The 21,955-nt window shown below is 32.7% G+C and overlaps 1 protein-coding gene across 1 annotated transcript in view; it reads right to left on the bottom strand.

Moving 5' to 3' along the window:
* Positions 1-1,113: 1,113 nt before the first annotated feature.
* The window catches only part of LOC145738856 (lachesin-like), a 192,670-nt gene continuing 171,828 nt past the window's right edge, over positions 1,114-21,955 (bottom strand). The window contains exons 3-5 of the mRNA XM_081993978.1: positions 5,965-6,330; positions 5,607-5,906; positions 1,114-2,583 (exon numbers count right to left, since the gene is read on the bottom strand). Of these exons, the coding sequence (XP_081850104.1) occupies positions 2,420-2,583; positions 5,607-5,906; positions 5,965-6,330 (830 nt within the window). The 3' untranslated portion in view covers positions 1,114-2,419. The remainder of the gene's footprint in view (positions 2,584-5,606; positions 5,907-5,964; positions 6,331-21,955) is intronic.

Here is a 21,955-nt window from a genome sequence, read left to right as displayed (position 1 = left end):
AATCGCCGCCATTTTGGTACTATTCAATTCAAACTCACGTACGATACTGCTGTCAAAATGACACAAAATTACAAATACAACAACACAAAATAAGAGTCCGGTTTTCAACTTGAAACGTATCGCACGTCTGTTTCGTGGGCGCCATTTTGTGTCGCTAAGAAACCACGTTTCTTGAAACGGTGTACAGAGAAATTTGAAGTTGACGACCGAACTCCGCAGCCGGTCGAGTGGAGATGGTGGGAGCTCTAAGTGGAAATGTCGATTCCTAACAGTCTACGGGGAATTGTCTTGTGCGGTGCACTTCCAGGAGGCGGAAAGGGTGAAAACCTAGGAGAAGACCACGTGGATGTGACAGTGACGGTTATAGTTTCCACGAGGAAGGACTACATCTTTTGCTCGGATCGTGCCTTTAAGTGTTTCAAGGAAAAGAACTCTTCGCGCTTCCGGGCTCGCGGAGGAGCTGTCACACTTTTGGAGGAGCCTCGGATGGAGGAGTTTGAAGCCTTTGTTGTGTTGTCTTGCTGACTTCTTGGTCAGACCTAAGAGGAGGAGCTTAAGCTCTGACGTGGCGTAGGCCACCCTCGACCTAACCTAACTTGGCCTGGCTGAATACCCTAGTGGTGAATGCCATAAAGAAAGTTAAAAAAAAAAAAAAACACAAAATAAAAATTAAATCAATAAATTCAAATTACAGCTGGAAAAGTGCAGTGTGCACTCCGTGAAATCATTTGACAGGTCACGTGACACCGGTTCGTTTTTTTAAATATGTTCATCAGATGACACATTGTCAAATTACGGACGTGGAGTTATTTCTGAATGAGGCCCTGCACCAGCACAAACATTCACGAATTTAAAAATGATAGTCAGTGACGTCAAATTTCCATCTAGCTCAGTTCACATGTAATACAAAAGGAACTACAATTATTACGTCACTGCCACCAGCTTTAGGACGTACTTTACTTCAATTTGCACGACTGTTATACCCGCTTTTTAGGTATAAAAAATATTACTTTTTTCCAGAACTTTCTGAACCCCTCTAAAACTTAACTCAAACTTTTGGAGTTTTATTAATATTTTTTTTTAACTAGTGAGGTATTTCAACAAAAACACCGATTAGTTTAACGATATATTTAACATAAAGATGGATTACATTCTGTCCTTATCTAATATACATCAATAAAATGGACACAAAAAGATAAAATTTTATGTAAAATTCATTAACAGCAGGACTTTTGATTTGAAAGTTGAATGGCACACGTACACGTTACCGACATAAAATTAACCAAGAAAAACCAACAGTCGTTTAAGTAACAGTATATAGTCTATAGCGTTTATTTTTAAAGCATACTAAAACGTCCAGAGTTGACCATATCGATACATAGTGTTACATCTAGACTTACGGATAATCACACTTACATTGTTTTCTTTTGCTTATTTGGAGCTGACGTTATAGACGACGCCTCGTTAAAAATTGTATTATACAAAATATGTACAAACGGAGAACCTAGAAGCATTTTAGCGGTGGCACTAGGGAGAAGCTGACATTTGATTTCAAAGTCAAATCACAGCCTTTAGCACAAATGAAAGAGATTTTTCAAATGTGCTATTTTGGTGCCATCCGTTCTAAAATAAAGTAAGGTAATATATTTTATTAAAAAGTTGCTGTATTTTTGACATCATCCAAGAAAACACAAAAGGTGCAAATAACACTATAATATAATATAACCATAATATAATAAGACCCACTCGTTAAATGCAATGTTGCTTCGAAATCATATGAACATTTCTTCTCCACTCTATCAGCAAACTTCAAAAAGAAAATATGATGACCTACTCAAGATTTTGTCTGTACAAAAGTGATTTAAGATATGTATAACCTCTATTTCATAATGCATTCAGCTACTATTAGATCAGATTTGTTTTGGCGTACCGTTAAGTTTAAATCAGAATATTATACGACGGAAATAACCTCGTAAACAGCTCCCAACAGGAAATTGAATAATTTATTTTAAAAATAATTTCTCCAAGGTATTTGCACCGATTTTGTGTAGTCATCGTGGTTACTTGACTGTTCCACAACTCCAGAAGAAAAAACATGCACAAAGGGGACGAAATAATTACAATAAACCTCTAAATCCTTACGTTAATATTTACATCGTATCAAATTATTATTCATTCAAATTCACCGTAATACCTATCTAAATTTTAAAGTAAATTTAATTCCTTGTATCTACTAAGCTCTTATTAGTTTTTGGTAAAAAATAAATTATTCACACAACAAAACAATCGCCAGCCCTAATCGCATTTCAACCCCTTTATGTTTTAAACACCACAACCGAGGAGTCTCTACGAACAGTCGAACTTACATAATCCTTAAAAGTATCTTATTAATGTAAGTTCACACGTTTATTTCGAATATTTAGCATGCCAATACCTCACTTATTAGAGCCAAAGATAGAGCCACTGCTACTGCAAATCTGGGTGGAGTACAAGCGGCCAAACCCAAACCCATCGATAAATGGGACCATCCCGGAATCGGAGATGCTGAATTCTTTCCACGTTGCATAGCAGCAGGATGTTCTCCTAAAATGTATGATGACATTTTATTTAAACCATTTTACGTTTCTATCGGCTGAAATTCGCCCAACGTCGATTTTATTAATTTCATTTAGTCGGTAAGCATTTACAAATATCATTTGTGTCCCGTTAACAGGGCCATGTATTATTTAATGAACGTAACGCGTGTTTGCGGGACTTTTATTGTTAACCACAAATATCGTTTTGTTTTACTTACACAAATGTTAAATCCAATGCGAATTCTATCACGTCGTTTTAATGGGGAGCCCTTCAATGTTCAACGAGGTTTTACTGTGATTTTAATGATTTTTTGCATTTTCAGTTATTCATTACTATACACTCGAAATACGAAAACTTTCACAATATAGTATATGAGTTTTTTCCTTTCCTAACGATGCTTGACGACAAAGTTTGGGATATTTTACATGCATAATTGTAAAACCCTACCGTCCCTAACTATCAATTCGTGTTAACAGGAAAAACCCGCCAAAAAACTGTGTTTTATGATTTACATTCTGGACGAAACGTTTAGAAATTGCGGGATGTCTTTTCACATATAAATTCAGCGGTTTTTTTTACCAGGCTTTAAATTTTTGAATGGACTTTATATCCGCATTTCATAAATAATTTTTTCCACTGATGTGAGCAACTCCCATTTTATAAACCCTTTTTCGCCAATTTGTATGATTTAATAGTTTTTCATATTTTGTGTAATAACGCTGGATTTATACTTGTTTAATTAAAAGAAATTCTGAAACTAAATTCCTCCGAACAAAACACACTAGGAACTTATTGATATAACACGTGAGTTAATTAAGTTTGTAGCAAAAAACTACAGAAAAAGCAGAAACTGTTTACCATTATTTGTATTTTCAATCATAACGTCCAACTAGCATACTACGAAATGTGGTGTCAAAATAAACTGAGTGACATATTATTGCAATATTTTTTTGAATTACAAATAGTGAACTATACGGAGCCTCTGAGGGACCATACAATTTATTTTAAGAGTTTCTGGCAAATGTCATATTTTGAAAATACCAACATAAATCTCAAAAAAAATAAGATGGAAACATGCAAATCGTTTTTACTTTATCTTCAACCGTTTGCCTGCTATTATGTGCCATTCGTCTCCCAAATATTGAATATTCCAACGTTTACTAGTCAATATTTCGAAAATGAACAAAATGTAGAAAGAAACTGACCAGGAACAATAATTATCTGTATGGAACATACATTTGTATGACAGAACTGCCAAAATTAATTTCTACGGATTGTATTGCCTTTAAGCAATGTTTTATAGTTTGATAGCTTCATGGCAATTGCAACCTTTGTAACACATCGAAATATATCCAAAATAGACATTTACAACTGTCAAAAAACAACTCATAAAACTATAAAATGCATAATAATATGATTTACACTGATTGTAGTGCTTTTAAAAAGTTTGGTAATTTTATAGCTTCATGGAGTTGTATTTGACAGTTTCCAAGTTTCTGTCAGATTGTAGTTAGAATAAACATCAGATACACGTCATGACTATCAATTTCTACTCATGGGGTTATAAACAAGCATTTAATATGATTTACAACTGTACTAACTTTAACAGTGCTTTGAATCAGGTTTTGTATGCTTTTATGGAGTGATATTTGATAGTTGCCACGATTGTGCCAAATTAAAATAGGTCCAAAATAGACGTGTTACCTATCAAAATTTAACTTGATGAAGCTATAAAGTACATATAACGTAATAAACGTTTTGCAAGTGATTGTTTTGCCAGTTGACACGTTTGTAACAGATTCAATTTGGTTCGAAACATACATTTGTATGTCAGAACTGCCAAAATTGCATTCATAGACCTATAAACAAGCATTAAATATGATTTCTATTGATTGTTCTGCTTTTAAGCGACATTTAATATTTTGATAGCTTCATGAAGTTGTTTTTGACAGTCACCACCATTATGATACAACAAAGTATAACCCCAAGAGACATTTACATGTCGCAACTGCCAAAAAATAACTCATAAAACTATAAAATTTTAATTACAAATATTAAGACTATACACACTGAACGTATTGCTTTTAAACACGTTTTTCAGTTCTATAGCTTCATGGATTGGTATTTGACAGTTACCAAGTTTATGATAGATTGAAATATGAGTAAAATAAACAGATTTTAAGTTAATTTCTTTTCTTTTGTTGCAAATTCAATTTGAAGTGGATTTAATATTCTAAAACATTGGAAACACGTCAAAGTAGCAAAAATCTTAAGGATATTTTTAGTTTCAAGCTTAACATAGAAACAGCAATCATATTTGAACGAAATTCATTTTTGTGGATCATTTGCATATAATGACGATAATGTTCACAGTAATAGTTAATCTAATTTTCTAAATTGACTATTCTTCTCTGCATCAAAACTAAACAAAATATAATTAAATTTTCATTTTGTTTAAACTTCTTCTCAACTCTAATCTTTTGGAGATTTGGAGTTATCAAGAAATTTTGGACTTTTTGCTACAAAATGTATCCTAAGTTATAGGAGTGATAATCCATTTGGTTAACGTTAACATACTCAATGAAGGAAGTTACTACTGGAGCATGAAAATAGATGTCTAAGTACTCTCTGTATATGGCTTGTTACTGTTCTGTATGTGGCCTATACGGCTAAATTGACTAAATTCAGATAGACTCAGTCAAAAACTAACTTTCTTGATTTTCTGACTGTCAAAATTGCCAGAATCACTTAAAAAACAAAGTACATAGCCCCTCAGAACCACCATAAAACTACTGCACTACTAGTAAGATTATTATGAAAAAATTGATAAAATAATTCCGGCTAAATTACAACATTTCACTTTTCTTGCAAATACCATCCATCAAAAAGTATTGATGTGCGAAGATTACTTTATTAACCTTAATTTTCACGGATATATCAACTAGTATAAAGTAAAACTGGTTTCTAATTAATTTTAAACTCAAAATCAATAAGACTATCAATGATTCCAATTGAAAACCTGAACTTACCATTTAACACGTGTAGAAGAACAGAAGAAGAGTCAAGATTCGATGGACTGCAAGTATAATTGCCAGAATCTTCGGTGTTTGCATAATGAATAATTAAAGTGCTGACTGTAGTATCAGGACCTTCCCGTTCTGCTTTTATATCGATGGGACTTTTGTCGTATGTAAGTACCCTCTCGTCATCATGGTACCAGAATATGTAGGCCGGTTCTTCTAATGATTGGGTAATAATGCATTTCAGCTGCACGGTACTGCCAGTTTTGACATACATGTCGGGTTCTCCAGTTATTTCAATTTTTGGAACTGAAAAACAAACAATTGATACTTAAAGAAACTATGATTGAAACTAATTCAAACTTACCAACAACATTTAGGGTTATAAAGTGACTCATTTTAGGCTCAGTGCTGACCTGACACTCATATTGTCCAGCATCTCTTGCTTGGACGTACTTTATTTGCAATGTCCAAGTGTCTGTGGCTTCCACTAAGAATGCTTGAAACCTATCATCAGCTATGAAAGTGTATCTATCTACTGTCAGAATATGGGCATCTCTTTTTCTAATCCAGGAAACTGATTTGTTGCCCAATTGCTTCACTTTACATGGAAGGTACGCATGCGTCCCCAGTTGTGTTGTGATGTTGATGGGTGTACTAGGATCAAAGTACGGTCCTGTGTATAATCCTGAGAATCTTTTAACTGGATAGGCCGCTTCCGTTCCTGATAGTTCTGGAAAAAAGTGTACTGTTAGTGTCAATGTTTTTTTACAAGTTAATTTAAACTGTTAGTTATTTGTAGCGGAACATAGTGAGTTTCTAAATTGTGAAAAACATTTGCATATGCCCGAAACATGCACGAATAAATCACAACAAGTTATCTTGTACAGCTGATTAAAAATGCAAAATATAAAATGGTTCGTAACGTGTTCCGACCGTAATGAAATTCTCCGGTAGTAATGAAATTTTACATAAATATTTCAGCGTGCACCTGTTTTGCTGTACGAAATAAATTAATTTATGTAGGTTGCCTTTTTTTTTCAAATTACGCCACACAGATTTAAATTGTACATTTGTACATATTCATGAACATCATAATATATAAGCAGTAACTGAACCCAAATATCCGAAGATTGTTGCTTTTTTTCGCGAAGTAAAACTTAAATTTTAGTGGATTAGGATAAGTCGTTTGCTGAAATTAATCATCGCCGGTAACCGGCGAGTGTGGATTAAGGTGGATTTAGAAATGAAGTTGTTAAATTGATGAAAATGTATCTTCGTAATCGCGCCGCATTAGCATTACACAGGAGCTTTTCAGTACCTACGGCACCTCTATTTGACATATTGTCAACCGGGGTCTATTTTACGACTCCATCCGCTTCTCATGTCGTTCTTAAGACTCCTAAGGGTACGCTTTTTTCTTCGAATTACTCCGTTTTGGATTTAATTACAGCGTGGTTACATTTAATTAATTCCCCCGTACTTTAACGCAAAGAAAATTACATTTACACTAACTCGGCCAAGGTTTAGTTCTAAGCCCTGAACGTCCACTTGAATGTAGCTTGAAGAAGGACATTATCTAATTACACATGGACAAAACCTACAGTTTTGAACCACTATTTATCCGATTGTTTTCGCTTAGAGAGTAATGCTATCTTGTTTGGGATTTCTTGTTTATATCCTGTAGTAATTAAAATCTCAACTCACCAACTCAAACGCAATAATTGTGCGGTGAACACTGTATGTATCTCTAGGAAGAAGAAATTTGATAAAAACTTATATATGTTCAGCAGAAACTCAAACTCAAATATAAAGTTTGCAACTTCTTATGATTTTGATTTTACCTAATTACATTATTTTAATTCATATAACATGTGATGTGCAAATTTCCATTAATAATTCTTTTAAAACTTTCATTTATAACACTTAATGTTAATAACTTTGTTTTATCTGGCTGGATAATATACGAACGTTTTTATAACATTTCAATGTATTTTATCTCAAAATACAATTTACCACAGTACTGGCAAAATACAATAAACTCCCATTCCTTGATATACTAGTGATTAGATATTCCGACGGTGTTTTATCTGCTAATTGGTATTCCACACCAACCAGTTCAGGCCGGGACCTTAATTATCCATCAAACCATGCTGCTATACCAAAAAAACTATGACAATTAAGGACATTGCTTATTATTTTCTAAAACTACCCAGAATATTACAGAGTGTATAATACCATACATTCCAGTTTATTTTTGGTACAACATGATTTCCTGAAGTTATACAGATATTCCAGCAAATTGATAATCAATTATAGGGACGCCACTGTGTATTAAATAGTTTCCAAAATTATTTGCAACAACCACTCTCAAAACCGATTTTAAAGTTTCTTTAAGCTAAAGTGTTATAAGCATATGTCATTCTTAATAAAATCCCTTATCAAAGTCAGTAGCTTATGTCAGTTTTAGTTAAAGAAAGTTTTCATTCCATTATGAAATTTGCTTTTAAGGAATGCGGTTTATCTGTAGAATTTTTTTAAAATAAGTAGCAATTTTTAGACACTTACATTATATGGACTTTTTCATATTGAATAATACCTTTTAAATAAATTTTAGACTATTTATGACCTTTACTGAAATGCAGGAAAATCGTAAGTCAAAAGAAGTATATTTCGCAATTTGCAATTTGGGGTTTAATAATGATGCATCATATGATATGGTTTAGCTTTGCAATTTTGCGAACATAACAAAAATTATGCTTTTTTTGTTTTAATTGTTAAAGCTTTATTGCTGCCTCGACACATTTTAACTGTCAAAAATTATATATTAAACATTCTTACATCTTTCAGAATGTACTTGCTTGCTACTGATTGCCCTCAGATTGTTAACACTTTATATTTTCCTTCTTGGACACATTTTGGCTATCTATAAAGTGTCAAAATTAATGCAATAAGTCTTCTTGCTGACCTCAGATTGGCAAAAATTGTTGTTAAAACTTTATTGCTGCCATGACACACTTTTTAATGCCTTCAGATTGTCAAATTATGATGTAAAAGGCTTCTTACTGTTTTGACACTCTCTTACTACCCTCAGATTGTCAATACTTTATATCTCTCTGCTTTGACATATTCTTACTGTTTGTAAATTGCCAAAATTACAGCAATAAGTCTTCTTGCTGACCTCAGATTGTCAAAAATTGTTGTTATAGCGCCATTGCTGCCTTGACACACTTTTTAATGCCTTCAGATTGTCAAATTATGATGTAAATGGCTTCTTACTGTTTTGACACTCTCTTACTACCCTCAGATTGTCAATACTTTATATCTCTCTGCTTTGACATATTCTTACTGTTTGTAAATTGCCAAAATTACAGCAATAATTCTTCTTGCTGACCTCAGATTGTCAAAAATTGTTGTTAAAACTTTATTGCTGCCATGACACACTTTTTAATGTCTTCAAATTGTCAAATTATGATGTAAAAGGCTTCTTACTGTTTTGACACTCTCTTACTACCCTCAGATTGTCAATACTTTATACCTCCCTGCTTTGACATATTCTTACTGTCTGTAAATTCCCAAAATTAAATGCTACTGAGAACCTTCTTAAAGTGCCAGAAGATTCTACAAGTATTTTAAACCATCCTAGAATTAGTAAAATTGTTTTAATTTGACAGAGGCCTTTAAGGCCATTTTGAAAGTACCTAAGTACTCTAAACTCTAAATGTCTTTTTGCTATGTTCAGGTTGTCAAAAATTAAGATTCTCTGAAGACAGTGGTGAAGACTTTGAAAAAATTGCTGGAATATTCTTATGAAGCCATACTTGTTTGTTTGTTTTGAAAATTAGGTTACAATTTGAAAAAACTGTAACTGTTCCTCAAATGTCACAAAATTGGTATTATTCAAAAATTCGGTTTTCTGCATCGATCTTCAAAAATTCCCTCTTGGATTATCTTCAATTACTATCTAAAATACTTTTAATTAGTTTATTAACAATAAAAATATGATTTTTGTTATTTCTGAGAAATTGCAGAAAAGTGGAGAAAAGGTGGCAAGGGTAAAGTGTTATTTATTTTCAGTTATGTCACTAAATAAATTAACAAAAAAAAAATTTCGGTTTTTAACGGATCGGATATTTGGATTTTTGTATCTGTATCTCTTACCGCTTGTGAGATTTCCATAACTACACACGAACTTGTGACACCCTGTATATATGTACGGAGTAGGTTTAAATTTTTTTACTAAAATCATAACTCTTAGAAGACGACGACCATTACGCAAAATCTAACAAGGACGTCTTGAATAAATCAAAAAAGGGCTCTGGCATTAAATTAAAACCACCTCCAAAACTGGCTTAAAAGGATAAACAAATATTTGGTTCACCCTTTTGACCCTTCACCATGAATAACCAAGCTATTTGCAGTGGACATTCCAAAAAAAAATATTCTTTTTAAATCTCACGTAGATATAAAAGCAGTTGTGAAAAATCAGGTATAAAGTGAAAATATTATGAAGCAAGTTTTCCGCATTTAAGTAGTTTGTCACAAAACCACAATCCAGTTCGCTTGAAAATATTTCACTGGAGCACTCTACAAGTAAAGTTTAAGCTTGAAGTAATAACATTGTCGATATTGACGTTGAAATGCCAGGGTTGCAATTTAAAATATTTACACAGGGTTTACCGTGAAGCATACGGATAAAATAAATAAAACAATATTTAGGGAGGGCGCCGTTTTATAGGGTTATCTTTAGTCACGAACACTGCGGGAAAAAACAAAAACCACTTCTATTAAAATTTTTCCATTCGACCCCCTGAGATAATGTGACGACAAGAATATTTTACGTGCTCCTACATAATGTTTAATATCGTGTGGGGTTTTGCTGAAAGAATAAAAGTTGGCTCTTTTATTATTTTCGCAGATGTAGCGCAGTTACACACGAAATTCGATGATTAAATTTATAATCGAAAATTAAAATCCACACAGCTGAGAATTGTATAAACAAGTTCACTAAGAACACTACAAAGAAAGTGTGTAGTAAAAGTGTTAAATTTTAATATACTTGTTAAATGTACAAACTTAAATTGGATCTACGAAGTTAAAGCCTTTTTCCCCTATTCTCATAACCCTGACTTTTTGTGTTTTTATATTTGACAATTTAATCGTCGACAGGACTTTCTTTTCTATTTTCCCATCTTTGATTTGGTTAAGTTTTTTAATTAAAGACGCCGATAAAGCTATTTAAACTCCGGAAGTTTATAATAGAACGTTCTCTTTTGTATCAGAGGAAACAAAATGCTTGAAAAGTTTCTAAAAGCAATGTCTGATTTAATTTTCTTCTATTTTATAGTTTTACCTTTTTCACATTTTTACACGGTCAATAAATAAATATGCATAGAAATTTTTGTTCAAATATTTAATCATTCAACTAGAAATGTTATGTCAATAGAGGGTATCTTATTTACTTTATTTACGATATTCAGTTTTTCATCAATATGTCAAATCAAAAAATAAAGCTTAAGGGTATTGTTTTCTCTTCTGTATTGTGTTTTTAGTAACTGATATTAAAGACATTCTGTTAGAAAGTCTGACTGGATCTTAAAGAAGAAAAACAGGAGCAGACAATATTGTAGAAATAAGAGACTTCAATTAAATGTCAATAAATCTAACCGTTCAATTCGGAAAGAAGTTCAGAACAACTGAAGTAAGACGTTGAAATCTCGCGTGAATTCTCTAAATATTGAAACAATTTGTTTTCACATGGGACCGTAATAAAGTGCAACGTAATCGACGTGATAACAAATCGATCATCGTAGAACGATTGATTCAGCCATTTCAATTTTTCACTAGGTGAGCGTTTAAATTTAATTTACCCTTTGCACCCGTTGAGGGTCTGAAGTAAGTCATAAAGTTAACTACCATTACCGCAAAAACTAACTCATGTTCGTTTTATTGTGGATCATGAAACGGTCGATTAATTTTCCCAAACTCTAATTACTATGGATAGAGCTCTCCATTTACGCATTCCTAACCCAGAGAAGACTTTCGTAAACGTTTCTAGTTAAAAGATCGATTTAATTGAGGAAAAAGAAAAAATCGTTGTTCGTGTAGCCGATAACAGCTTATTCGAACTTATTTCACTCCCTGGAAACATAGTGAATAAGAAGACATTTATCTCGAATCACAATGCGGTAAATTGGATAAATCAGCATTGGTTTCTAAAGCGAGACAAGAAACTTGTTCTCAACCAAAAGTACAGTATTTTCTTGTCGTTCGATTTTAAATTTATTTATATGCAACGAGGATTACGGGCTTATTAAAGTTTCACTCCATAAATACGAAAAGCATAATTACACGACACTGTTAAAATTAAACAACGTCTAAAATTAGAAAAACACATATAAATTACGGTATTACCATGACTGTAAAATTATAGTTTTTAACGGTAAGTTAGGAGTATGTAAGCGAATTAATACACATGTAATCACGAGATTGAGTGCTGTTTATACTTAGTTTGATCGTTGTGCCTTACACGTTTATTACCATAACGTTATAAATAGCTAAAATTCGTACACGTGTCGCACAAAATGTAACTTTTTGTTAGAAAACCACTCGATCTTCAACACAGAAACTGCATTTTGTAGCTTTTTAATTTGAATTTATTACCAGAACGTATTTCAATGTAGCATAAAAACGGTAAAATAGCCTTTTTGTGTAATATATTGTTTATTGGTGAAATTTTCAGTATTAAAAAGCACCAAAACGATTCCAAATATGCTTAATTGAACATTTACATCAATCGAACCATTTAGAATGAAATATTTAGGAAAAATGGACAACTTTTACATTAAATCGATTTTTTGTGATTTTATGCTACACTAAACACATTGCTGAAAATTTAAATTATATTGAATATCACATACAGTGAAAGTTTCGGGGTTTTGATAGACATGTACAGGGTGTCCAAGTAATCGTAGAGATTCGGAAAAAAATTGTCATAAAAAAGAGCCAAAAGAATCGCTGGAAAATATTTTCAGTTTTGAAAAATGTCCAGTAGAGGGTGTACTAACAACTTTAATTCAAAAAAGTGCTTTATCTCCAAAATTTTAAAAACAATGGAACTATGGAAATAATTGCAAAATCTACGTTTGATTTGATTAAAACATTTTTTCTCCTGTCTTCAAATAAAATGGTGGGGGTAAGTTAAAAGTTGCTTAACAAACAGGTTTTTCTCAGATGCACTATAAATGATTGTTTAAAGTTGTTTCTTTTCGTCAACACGGGGCGCTTTTTACAAAGACCTACTTTTTACTGTAGCCAAACTACAGTGTTAAACTCAACAAAATCAAATGCAACCCACAGGGTTGATTAATGTCAAAATGAAGACAACTAAATACTACGTGACACAGCGAAAACTAGTTTTCTTTTATTTGAAGTTATTTACAAAAAAAAAAGTTATTTTTGATGATTAATCTTCGTCTTACAAGTGCACAGAGCATAATACACTTGGACACCCTGTACAAGAAAAACGGGAAATCTCACGAATTCTACAGTCTAATTCTACGACTAATTTATACACAAATTTACAGTATCATCAGAGTGATAAAGGCTAGGAATTTTGTGATTGGTGCATATTAGTGAAGTATTCATTTTTGGAACTTTTAGTAGAATGTGCTAATAAAGTACGTTTAATTAAATACTGTTACGAAGAGATCATTACAACATTCATTTCTAATATTCATATGACGCATTTTTCTACAAGTCACGTGACGGTTTTCAAGCAGCTCTAGTATTGGTTTACCATTATTGTAACTTTAAAAATTGCCTTATTAAGGTCACCTGACTGATTTTAAAAATCAGCTTGTATTTTGGCTTAGAAAATGACTACTAACTAGCTAACTTTGAATTTTTAGACTTTAGCACGTTAAAAGTGGATTTTATTAGTCACGTGACGGTTTTCAAGCAGCTTTATGTTTGATTTACCTAGTTAATTGCCTTCTTAAGGTCACGTGCCTGATTTTAAAATTCAGCTAAATCTTGGCTTAGAAAATAACTTCTAACTAGCCAACTTTGAATTTTTAGACTTTAGCAAGTTAAAAGTGGATTTTTTTTGGTCACGTAACTGTTTTCAAACAGCTTTAGGTTTGATTTACCTAGTGAAGGCTAGTTAATTGCCTTCTTAAGGTCACGTGACTGATTTTAAAATTCAGCTAAATTTTGGCTTAGAAAATAACTCCTAACTAGCTAACTTTGAATTTTTAAACTTTAGCAAGTTAAAAGTGGATTTTATTAGTCACGTGACTGTTTTCAAGCAGCTTTAGGTTTGATTTACCTAGTGAAGGCTAGTTAATTGTCTTCTAAAGGTCACGTGACTGATTTTAAAATTCAGCTTGTATTTTGGCTTAGAAAATAGTTACTTACTAGCTAACTTTGAATTTTTAGACTTTAGCAAGTTAAAAGTGGATTTTTTCAGTCACGTTTACTGTTGTAAAATAAAACAGTTGTTATTGTTAAATAATTTTTTGGTGAATCTGATTAAATTACCAATACGACTGCAACCACAGTAAGACATTTAAAAAAACCAGAAGTTTTACTGACTTTTTTAGGTTATAAGATGTTTATGGTTAGAGTAATTTTTCCAATTGTATAAATTAGCAATTATATTTAAGCTTGTTTAAGGAAAAGCTTGTTTATTTCAATTCAGTTCTGAACCAGATGAGAGCAACGCATTGCGAATAAGTCTATATTTCTTTATTGTTCAATATATAGAAATACATAAAGTCATTGTGGAACTAAGTTACAAATCTAACAAAGGGTTAACTGATTGCAAGAAAGTGAAAGTTCTGTCTCAATTTATTGTCAATATAACAGGTAGGCAGAAGTTTGTATCAAAATGAACAATCGACCCAGTTTGGCGTTTTATTAAAGTGAGAGAATCAGCGCTGGGTTTCAAGAAACCACAAATTGCAACAACACACAATTGGTTCTTCGTTTCTGAAATTGCAAGCTTGCTTCGCTTTGTGAGAATTTATTTTTAGGCTACAGTCATCGGATTTTTTTCACGACTAAAATACTTTTCGACTATATATCGAATGGCAACTGAAAATTACGGTTTTGTAAAGGAATTAATGCGACAGTTGAAACTGTGACAATAGTAATAAGTCTTGGACAAATAGAGCGCACTTAAATGCATCGTTCACGCTGACCACTTAGCTTACATAGCTGCTTAGCTTATGAAAATGTCAGAAGTGCAAATCCTTGCGACGCTTCTGGAGCTATTTATTTTCGCGAGTCAGATTCAGGATTCTAATACAAACCAGTGCCTTACAGTTCTGGTGCACTGTAATATATTTATACCGGGAAAAAAGCGCCATACGGGGTTAGTCTGTATGAACCATTCACGTCGTTTTTTCGTCGTTTATCTGTGTCAGTTGTTGGTGAAATATAGAGCACTGCCGTATTTATCTTTGACAATTACATTTCATACTGAAAATAAAACGTGTCTTTTGTTAACTGCCGAGTGTTTTACGCTATACGCTAAGCACAGTCAAACCTAAACTGTAAACATAGATTTTGGTCATTAATTTTGAAAACTGAAGTCAAGGATCGTTACAACTCTAAAAATAATGTTGGTAAAGCTAGAGCCAGGAAGATAAGAACTTAATCATAATCCTTTTACACCATCTGTATCACAAGAGGAAAGGGCTCGTAATCCCTTCGGAAACTCTGGGAAAACAATAATTAAAGATCAAAGCTTTGCTATACTTACCTGCTTTTCAGATACGCCTTCAATTCATAAAGCGATTTTATTTTATATGTTCTAAATTAAAACTTTTAACGGTCTGACAGGTGTTACGAGCTATTAACAGGGGGTAATTCCAAAACACAGTTAAAATTACATTTAATGGATGTCGGATATTATATGGGCTAGTCAATCACTTTAACGGCTTTAAAATACTACGTAAAATTAATAGTTTGCAACAATTTCTTAACCAGTTCACTACTTTTGGTGTTACACGTTTGATTCAATATCTCAAAACTTATTGCCACTAGGGAAACTTTGCAAGTCAAAATTTCATAAAAGTGGCATCCCCAATAGAAATTTAATGTTTCTCTCTGGAAATCACGTCCAGAAATCGAACTATTCGCCCTCACATATCGAAATGAATTGAAAACCGTCCAGTGTGTTCTTAAAATATTCTCTACGATGACCTACAAATGTTTTATCATACAATTCCACTACATAAAAAAGGTAACATGTGATGGATGCTGAATAATATACTCTTAGTCGATGTCCTTTGGACTAAGTTATACAAATTTTACATAAATTCGTATCAGAAATGTCAAAATATTCAGAGTGATGAAGGCGAGGAATGTTCTACTCGGTGCATTAGTGAAGTAAGATTCTCTTGTTTTGGTACTTTGAAGGTTAGAACGCGCTTTTATAAAGAACGTTGAATTAAAGACTCTTACGGACTTATTTTTAACTTTGATCATATAATAACAGCCCTGACTGAATTATTCAATAAATAACAGGACAATTTTCCGGTAAATGGAAGACATAAAATGGAATCACTCAACTAATAAATTCACACTAATTGACAGATCGATTATTTTGATGTAGTTTATTATAATTGTGGAACTGAAAAACAAAATTAAAAAAATGCAGAACATGTGTATACGATCATATTACTCCAAAAGTTAACTTATATTATTTGTTCAAAAAACATTACTACAATCTAAATATTTGTATGACATGTTTGTTCTGAGATCTGACAGGCGTGATCCAAGCATGAAAGAACTAGAGTATTTAGAAATAGATTAAAAGTCATATTTCTTGAAGAAATGCTTAATACTTGATAGTACATCTAAAGCTGCAATATAAAGTGAGATAACAAAACGTTTTTTACTATTGTGTATGTGACAAATATTGTATGAGAACTTAGGGTCCATGGAAGAACGCTAACTGCGAATTAATTTATTTTACACAATAAAGATTATTATTATTAACATTACCTTACCTTAATATACAAATCCATTAAATGAAAAAGAAACGTGACATTAATTACTTTAAAAGGGTATACTGAAACTAGAAGGGTATCAATTTGATTTAAATTGAATTTACAACGTTTCAACAGGTATTAATTGCCCCTGACAAACAAATTAGAATAAGCAATTAGGGTAACATGTAATGGAAGCTGAATAATATACTCTTAGTTGACGTACTTTGATGTAAAATGTTGAATTTTTATTTTAGTTAACTAATTACAAAAAGCAAAATATTCTTCATACAGTATTTCTTCTCTATAACAACAATACAAGCATTTTCGGCTTTGCTGTTACCTTAATTTGCTTTGATGATTTGTGTATTAAAGTCTATTGAATTTTCAGTTAGCTCTATACAAATATGACATAGGTATTCATAGTGGTATTTGCTTATTTGGCTTCCACAACTTTTAACGAAAATAAAATATCTATGTAATATTTTTATAAATGGTGCGTCAATTTGTATTTGGACAAATTCGAATAGAGCCAGTTTACTTTGAAATATTAGTCAATGTTGGATGACAAAATATTGTTAATTTGTTAGGTCCTCTATGGACTTTATATCAATACTAGTCAATGCCTCATTTTTTTTTAAAAGCACTTTACTGTATAGATGATATAACCGCAAAACTTGCAAATTGCGCTTTTAAAGTATGGTTAAAAAGTGAGAGGTGCAGAATTAAAGCTTCTTTTTATTACTTACTATAAAATAAATTTATTGTGCGCTACTGAGTGTAATTTTAGGACTCCAATACAACTTACAAACTGTAATTTTTTGATCTCTGAGCTAGACATGTGGAATTTAATACAAAAGTATGTTTTATTCCCTTGGAAGGTTTCTTAGAAGAATGTCCCATATTAGAGTTTCATAAAAAAATTTATATATGATATTAATTCTGAGATGTTGCTGCTTTTCTAATACAAAATAAAGACTTGTTTGCAGTAAGATACAATTGTAAGTAATAGCCAAACTGACAATGGAAGAAATACACGAGAGGTAAACCGCTGGGGCCTTATGGTATACAAACATGTAGAAATTAATTAGTAGTTTGAAAACTATTAATAGAATTGGAAACGTCTAAATTATATTATAAAAAACAAATTATCATTTATCACTATAAGCAGTAGCTTTTATACGTCAATAGAAAGCTCATTTCATTGGCTACCTATTGACATACAAAGTGATGCAAATAGGCGAGAGAAAATGAGTCAACTTTGACGCCCTCTAGCAGCCAAACTGTCCACCCAGGTTGAGATACTTTTAGAAAGCTCTTTGTACCCCATATAAGGGCTGTACCTGTCTGATTTTAAAACAAACTCCTCAAAGAAATTAGAGTGGTGGAGCCTCGACATATAAAAGTCTATACAAAGTATTAATTGTGTCAAATAAATGAGTTATTTACAGGCAGTTATTTGGCAATAAAGACAGTACTGACTGAATTTGACAGCTACTATTTTACCCTTCAAAAACTCGGATATTTTTACATTACAGGGTGGTTCAATGTATCAATTTAAAGAATGAATTTTTTAAATACCTGACCTAATAAAAACTTACCATAATTTTGAACAGAGAATCAGACAAAATTATGAGACTAAGGAGTTTTGAAAAACTAGACTTTGGGTCCTTTTTTGGAACTGATTTTTTGAGCCCCTGTGTCAAAACAGTCATACAAAAACAAAAAAAAAGAGACTGAAAATATCAAATTTCAATCAAACATTATCATTAGCTCAAACATTTGATATAACATCATAGAATTAGATATAAAACGGCTCTAATAATAATTAATAGAGCAAACTCTACAATTTTGAGATACAGACGTGCTAACTTCTATACGTTGAAGAAACACATTTTCTAGGACTGTGGCCATCCAATTGATTATTCTGAAAATCAGAATTCCATGCCTAAATGACAAAATTTGTTGTACTTAATTATTGACAAAAACTTGTAACTATCATAAATCTAATATCAACAAAAGATTGAAAATGTGATTGCATTAAACAAGAAGATGCCTGAAACAACAAAGACAAAACACATACGGTTTCAATTTCTGTATTACACTTGGAGTTGCTTATTCGCTTTCACAAATATTCTCGAGTATTTGGCTAGAATACCGTTTGCCTCAAACAAAACATTAACATATATCTTTGTCGTATATTAAATCTTGTGACATAAATAGCTGCTACATACCATAACATCAAAATCACCCAAGTCCCTTGAATTATAAATTAGTATTAATCATTTCCTAGATTTTATGTTCATCACCTCATTGTGTATGACATACGTTTAACTTGCAGATGGTTTTGACATTTCAATATTATTTATATGCTACTCAACTTGCAATTGAAGTAAATATTAAGAAAACTCATTGTTATTCTAGCTCAGTGTCTCCGTTGTTCTTTCTAACTGAAAGTTTCTGTTGTGTTTGAAAAATGTAATAAAACTGAAAAAATGGTGATTTGATTTAATTTTAGGCAACTTTTGCGTAAGTCTGTTCTAAAGCGCAAAATTATACTATTCCTTTAAACTAAGCAAAAAGAATAGGGTATTTTACGATTTAAAACAGTCGCTTTATAATAAAAATGCGGCAGTATGTTTCTGTCGACATTCATTCTGGGGTTTGCTTCTCTACCGAAAAAAGAAATAAAGAGAAGCTGAGGAAGTTTAACTGTTTGCCATTTAATAAGATGGATAGTCATAGTTATAAGCCTCCGAATACCATAATTTTGATTATCACTCCCTTTTGAAACCTGAAGATGGTGGAAATTAGACGAAAAAGTGCCCGAAAACGGAGAGCGAAAATGTGAATAAACAGCGACTAAGACGTTAGTTTTTCCACATTTAAATAACGCAGCATGTTTCGAATTTTAAAATTTCTCTCGTACCTTCAATTTATTTCCACAGATGGTTGAAATATTTCAATATGAATCGTTATTGCGAGATCAGACGTTGTCTGGTGAGGACGCTTTCTAAAAATGAAAAGATATATAGCGTCCCCCAAATTAGGATTTTGGCGTGAAGTGAAGTTTGAATTTTTTGAATACTAAACTCGTTCCTATATGTGGGTGTGGAGCAATAAAACTTCGATAACAGTTATTACCTTTACCCGTAAAGCTTCGGAATTCCAAATGAAAAATTGTGTCCTACATATATGTATAAAATGGAAGAACTGAGTAGTTTTGCTGAAATTAAGAAATGTTATAATTTAAACTATAATTTAACGAGCAATTTGTCACGACACTAATCTGTTTAATGTACATTAACATCACTTAATGGGGCCCTGGTGTATTAGGAGCGTTCAAAATCCTCTCTAACTTTGTCGCATGGTTCGCACGGTCACAATAATTATCCGTGATATACGCATACCCATAAGAATTTAAACGGCACTAATATATCTTTCCAAAATGCTCTGGTTATCGACAGAATAACAAATCCATATGAAAATATGCTTTGGAATAATCTTCTCCCTCCTACCATCACATATTCAGTGCAAGTTACCCGAGTTTCTTACAAAATAACTGTGTTTACTTCTGACTGGATAATCTACCCTAATCCTAAATACCTCCTATGAAGCTTATGTATTCGCCTACTTCACTTAAATTGAGCCTATAATACGTTCCAGGCTTAAAATACAGATTACGCAAGTTACTTGTTTCTCTTCGCGTTTCAAAATATTACCCCTCATAGATTGTGCAAATATCTTAAATGCCCAATCATTAGTACGCCTTAATCTCAATTGCCAGTTAGTTCTAGTAAAGTGAGTAAATTCTAATTTAAAACCAAGGCGAGTTTAATATATTTCGCCTAAAATGTATAAAATCGTGGCACGACGAAAATAATTTAACTTAAAATGGAACGCGGAACTTTATCTCATCGCAGCGAATGCGTATTTTCTTGCTGTACACCTTGGGGAAATTTGTACGTACAATCTACAGCTTGAAACTAAACTTTTTATCCAAATCCCAAAGTTATACAAATTTTCTAACAGGTAAATCATGTAGAGGGTTTCCAGATTACCGTTTATTCCGTTTCATTTTCGAATAAAGTCTATTGAGTTTTGAATTTCCACCTTGCATTTTCGCTCTTGGAATTCTTTAACGGCAATATTTTCCGCTAAAATTGGATACGTCTTTCAAAACGTAGTATCTTGGCATAGGAAAATTTAAATGTGGATCAAAGTTCACTTTTTGACCTCCATATTTCGATAGATGATATTGCTAGTTTAGACTAAATATTCTTTAGTGCGTAAAAACTTCAAAGAAATATGTTTGTCGCAGAAGGTTTGGAATTCTGTCCTAAATTCATATTCTTTCTTCTTCTTCTTCTGCTGCGTGTCCATTAATGGATGTTTGCGATCACATTTGTCCACTCTTCCTTATTACGTATGGTATGCATTAGTTCTTGCATTGTCCTCAGTCCTGTCCAATGCCAAACGTTGCGGAGCCATGACATCTTTATCCTGACGATTCCTCTCTTTCCCTCAATTATCAATTGCAGGAATTGGTACCTTTCGTTGCGTATTACGTGACCCAGATATGCTGTTTTTCGACTTTTAATGGTGTCTAACAGTTTGCGGTCTTTATTGATTATTCTCAAGACCTCATCGTTGGTTCTTCTTGCAGTCCATGGAATCCTCAGTACACACGCAGAATGCTTCCAGCTTGTTCATAGTGCTCACCTTCAGTGTCCATCCCTCCATACCATAAAGCAACACTGTCCAGGCATAGCATTTGACAAATCTAATTCTCAAGCCAAGATCGAAATCAGTATTGGTGAGCATGTGAGCAAGCATATCCCGCAAATCGTCCATGTTATCTGCAATTAGAACTGTGTCGTCCGCATAACGAATATTGTTGACACATACACCATTCACCTTAACGCCCACGTTGCGTTCTTCTAGGGCTTCCTGAAAGATGGCTTCAGAATATAAATTGAAGAGAAATGGGGAGAGAACACACCCTTGTCTGACCCCTCTACAAATTGGTCTTGCTTCTGTGAGATCGTTACCAACTCTGACTAAAATTCATATTAGGTCTGTTCGCAGAGGCAATCTCTGACTGGTTTCCAACTCAGAAACAGTAAATGTCAAGTTTAATTGGTTGAATGCTCACGTGACTATGACTTTTCTGACTTGTGGCCAATGGATATTATATTATAGATATGTCTATTTTTAGTTGGAGATTCTCTCTACGAACAGACCTATTAGTACACCTCAAATATACTGGGTGGATGATTTTTCTTGATAGATCAAATGTTGTCAAAGTTGTTAACCTTACATTTCAAAGCCATATTGAAAGTTAGATGGTAATAACAGATT

Source organism: Ips typographus, linkage group LG16 (assembly GCF_016097725.1).
Source record: "Ips typographus isolate SLU linkage group LG16, UJ_Ityp_2.0, whole genome shotgun sequence".
NCBI classification, from domain to species: domain Eukaryota; kingdom Metazoa; phylum Arthropoda; class Insecta; order Coleoptera; family Curculionidae; genus Ips; species Ips typographus.
This window is presented reverse-complemented; position numbering and strand designations above follow the sequence as displayed.